Genomic DNA, 4,821 nt, shown 5'->3' with positions numbered 1-4,821 from the left:
GGACATACCTTTAGGCGTGTGACACGTCACGTGTGTACGGTGCATATGTATAACGTCGTGCGGGTGCGGGATTGTGCGACTCTTCGATTAAATCTTTCAATCGGTATAGTACAGCACACCTGTTTTCACCTGAAACTTGAAAGTCCGCCGCGTTTTATTTGGTCGTGTGTGTATAGCACGCACGCGCGGACGTTTATGGAATTAATAAATCCATATGTTATGCATGTGTTGTATTATAGGTATATAATATAGTAAATTATTATTTATATTGGTTATATCCACGCGCACCCATTGTCTGGTAAGGAAGAAGTAGAAAAAGAAGAAGAAGACGACGAGGACGAGGAAGAGTTCCCTCGTTGCCACACGCCCATTGTGTGAAACCAGGTGCCCCCGATATCAGTATTCGATTGTTTTTCATCAACCGATAACAATATATGCACATAACATTATTATATTATATTCTTACATATTTATACAACCGTACGCTATTGACGTTTTGAATTCACCGCATGATGGAAAAAACAAACATTGAATTCGATTTTACACTAAAACAATTTTTTTTTTGTTAATTATTTCATTGATTGTGCCAGCTGCAAGTCAATACAAAAAATAAATACCTATGTATTTGCTTTTAGAAAATAACTCTTTGATGTTTTATTGTTATAATTAAAAACAAAAAAATCACAATTGAACCACAAAAACAAATAATGCCGATTTTACACTGCTGTCTGCGTCTACGTCATATTTCTTATAACAAAATGTAGGTGTATACGTCAACTATTATTTACATAATCTATTATTATTATTTTTATTATTGTTATTACAATACTGTCTAGTAAAATCCGTGTTCTGTTGTTTTTTATTTTTACTATCCTTAAAAAATGCGCAACCGTTTCATGGGAAGATAGCCTAAAACCATAATTAAAATAACTTAATAATTATTTTTCTTCTTTTAATTATCTAGTATGTGTCTACAGTTGTATATGCTAAAACCAAATAAAATTATCATCTATACAATATTAATTTATGGTAGCTGGTAACTAAAAAAAGATGGTGGTTTCATTACATATTATCTATTATAGGTATTATTATAGGTATATTATTCTACAGACAGATATCCTAAAGGTCTAAAAGTATAGGTAGTATGTATCTATCATCTATGTATATTGTATTATAATTCAGCGTTTCTCAACCTGTGGTACGCGTACCCCAGGGGGTACATAAGAAGGTATGAGGGGGTACGTCGGGTTACGTAACGTTGTTTAATACAATTATGTCAATAATTTGTCTATTAAAAATCCATTAACCATTTTTATCTCATATACATCACTCTCTGTTAGTTTGAAATCGAAATCTATTCTAACAATTAGTCTGTCGCTTGCTTTCAGTGTGTCCGTGTCACATACGACGTACATAAAAATCTTTCATAATTATTATTTTTTGATATTTTATAATATTTTCGACTATGGATCATTGGTTAAAAACTGGTAGCTTTAGTAAAAGGAAAATTACAGAATCAACCGATCCTCAAGACGTGCCGTCATCGGTTACTAATCCAGCCGAAAAAAATCCTATGAAAAAATTACCACAGGTTAGTGATAATTAGGGCAGTGAAGTTGTTGCATTTGCATGTTTTTTTTAAATGGTTATATTTATTGCTGAGTGAGCTTAAAATATGTTTCATTAAACTCTTAATTTAAACCAAAAAAAATTATATTGCAATAAATGCAATTTTGGTAATTTTTTTAATTTTACTGCAATTTTAACTATTTTTGATAATTTTCGTTTACATTTAAGATTATATAACTTAATATATAAAATAAAAGTAACTAAACGTAGCAGTGAACAAATTTCTATATTTGTTGTAATACCTACACTTATCACTGATAATAAACTTCTTGTTCCACTCCAGGTAAAGATAAGGAATTATAGTGAAGATTATTTGTCACAAAGATTATTTGTCATTCGTTATGATAGAAAATGTTTCTAGACCTGAATGTGTTGTTTTTTGAGAAGTACTATCTAATGGTAGTATGAAGCCTTCACTACTTACTCGTCATTTGAATACAAAACATTCAGATTTAAAGAACAAAAATGTTACTTTTTTCAAACGTTTACTAGAAAATAAAAATAAGTGCAATATACATACCTACCTATCTTCAGGTAGTGCTAATGAAGATGCTCTTGAAGCATCTTTTCGAATTAGTTACCGTATTGCCAAAAGTGGTAAAAATCACACCATCAGTGAAAATTTGATTTTGCCAAGCATTAAAGACGCAGTTTCTTGTATGTTCGAAAAAGACTATGTCAATAAAATAAATTCTATCCCACTATCAAATGACACTGTCAGCCGTAGAATCAAAGATATTTCTAATGACATTGAGGAGACACTACTAAAAGGCATCAATGATATTCAATTATTTTCCATTCAAGTTGATGAAAGTACTGATGTTGCACAATTAGCTGTTTTATTAGTGATTGCAAGGTATTTGAAAGAAGATGAAAGCGTAGAAGGGCTTTTGCTTTGCCATCCTCTTACTGAACTCACAACAGGTGCAGATATTTTCCATGCTATTAACTCGTACTTCATCGAAAAGAGAATAATGTGGTCAAAATGTTGTGGTTTAAGTACTGATGGTGGCAAGTCTATGTCAGGTTGTTACTCTGGTCTCCTTGCACGTGTCAAAGCAGTATCTCCCCTGGTAAAGTGGACTCATTGTTGCATCCATCGACAAGCTCTCGCAACAAAACCTTTACCTGTTGATTTGAAGGACGTTCTGGATGATTCTTTTAAAATAGTGAACTTCATCAAGTCTCGCCACACGAACTCCAGAATATTCTCAGCATTATGCATAGACATGGGCAGTCTTCACAAAAGCCTCCTTCTTCATACTGAGGTTAGATGGTTATCACGAAGCAAAGTCCTTACTCGTTTGTTTGAACTTAGACATAAAGCACTAATGTTTTTTGAAGACCATCCTTTTCGGCTTTCATTAAAGTTTAATGACCGTGAATGGCTTCAAAAACTTGCATATTTATCCGATATTTTTTTGAAATTAAATGATCTAAATAATGTGAAAAAGGAGACCACTGGATAGCATTCCCTTTCAGTGAAAAATATTTCGAATCTGCAATTTTATCAGTACGAGAAAAAGAAAAACTTATTGAACTGAAGACGAATTCTTCACTTGAGGTAATATTTGAAAAAAATTCTCTCATCGCTTTTTGGGCTGTCGTAAAAGAAGAGTATCCTGAGCTTTCAAACAAAGCATTTAATGTTCTGCTGCCGTTCACGAGTACTGTATTGGTGGAGAGGGCCTTTTCGTCGTACACGTACATTAAAAATAAGTATCGTAATAGACTCTCTGTGAGTTCGGATTTACTAGTTTACTTATCATCCGAGGAGCCAGATTTCAAAAAACTATGTGCCAGCAAACAAGCCCAAGGGTCTCATTAAAATTAAATTGTTAAGTTTATATTACTTATTTATATATAATATATATATATACATACATTGTATGGCTAATTAAATTAATTAATAAATATTATTTTCAAATTGTCCATCATCGAACTTATTTCATAATAACTTATTTGTGTTGTGTGTGAATATATAATAAATGGACATTTGGGGGTACGTAAAGCAGTGGTGAGAGGTCAAGGGGTACGTAAATGAAAAAAGGTTGAGAAACTCTGTATTATATGAATATGAAAATGTACAAAACATTGTTTATTCTATATATCTGATGTATTCGTATAAGTTAATAATACAAATTGTCAGTATAAAAACGTACAAATGTTAAGAAAACAAACTGCACAGATTTTCTGTATAATAATAATAATATAATGCATACGGCTCATACGAGTATTTTAATGTATACTTTACAGAATTATATCATTTATATTGTTTGCAAAAATATCAGAAGAAACATTGTTATGCATCAATTATATATCAGTTTGCGTTTTACGTTTCTCCAAGTCAAATGGCACACAGGAGATCCAAGACACATATATACACACACTGCACAGAAGTCTTACAATGAATAACTGAATACAATACCTGTCTAGTTGTCGGCATTTTATTTGTTTCCATATAACGACATGATGTAACATTGTATCTCCAAAGATTAGTAATTCTAAAATAACGAATGCAAACCTCATGATTTATTTGATGCAAAAAAACCAGTATAATCGTTGTAACTTGCAGACTTCACTCAACATTATATGTAGGTATACCTAATTTGTATACAAGTATAAAAGTATATATCATTTATAATTTGTATAAATGTATATATTTAATATTATACATATATGTAGGTATATTGTGGCAAATGATGGAAACGCATAGTCAAATTTAAAACAAATATTTAGGTCTATACTTAAATCGGAATATTAATATTTTAAAATTATATAGATAGTTCTCATTCTGTTTTATCCTATCGTTATTTATAAATCTTGTCTTGCCATTTTTAATTTTTAAAGCTTAAATTAACGAGTAAATAGGAAGTATTCATATAAATTATAAGTTTTTAGGGGGCTTCTAAAATCACTAAATTCTTTGTACAATAATACGTTCTTTACTTCGGATGAACTATATGACAAATACTAAATAGTATCCATTTCAGAATTCTATACTCGTTATCTGACGTCATCGTTGCAATTCGCGTTAGTGCATCACCGATGTGCAAATCGTTGACAAAGAAATGATTTTCTTATACTTAATCGCTAATTGTTATTGACTATTGTCGTACCTATATTATAATAATATAAATAGTTCAATTTTGTCAAACTAAATATAATATAGGATTTTCCCATAAAGAGATT

At 30.9% G+C, this 4,821-nt stretch overlaps 1 protein-coding gene across 1 annotated transcript; it reads left to right on the top strand.

Annotated features, from left to right (window-relative positions):
- Positions 1-1,465: 1,465 nt before the first annotated feature.
- On the top strand, positions 1,466-3,457 carry LOC100167943 (zinc finger BED domain-containing protein 5-like). Its single transcript, XM_001946720.1, has 3 exons — positions 1,466-1,595; positions 2,164-3,009; positions 3,084-3,457. The coding sequence occupies exons 1-3, from the start codon at positions 1,466-1,468 to the stop codon at positions 3,455-3,457; spliced, it is 1,350 nt and encodes a 449-aa protein (XP_001946755.1).
- Positions 3,458-4,821: the final 1,364 nt, after the last annotated feature.

The sequence above is a fragment of the Acyrthosiphon pisum genome, unplaced genomic scaffold, assembly GCF_005508785.2.
Source record: "Acyrthosiphon pisum isolate AL4f unplaced genomic scaffold, pea_aphid_22Mar2018_4r6ur Scaffold_876;HRSCAF=1337, whole genome shotgun sequence".
Taxonomy (NCBI): Eukaryota; Metazoa; Arthropoda; class Insecta; order Hemiptera; family Aphididae; genus Acyrthosiphon; species Acyrthosiphon pisum.
The sequence above is the reverse complement of the archived record's forward strand: the minus strand, read 5'-3'. Positions and strand labels throughout refer to the sequence as shown.

Bases quoted from the DNA above. Each gene is read 5' to 3' on its own strand.
- LOC100167943 (XM_001946720.1), top strand. From the start codon at position 1,466: ATGGATCATTGGTTAAAAACTGGTAGCTTTAGTAAAAGGAAAATTACA. The intron at 1,596-2,163 runs GTGATAATTAGG...ACCTATCTTCAG, and splicing joins GAAAAAATTACCACAGGTTA to GTAGTGCTAATGAAGATGCT. The intron at 3,010-3,083 runs GTGAATGGCTTC...AATGTGAAAAAG, and splicing joins TTCATTAAAGTTTAATGACC to GAGACCACTGGATAGCATTC.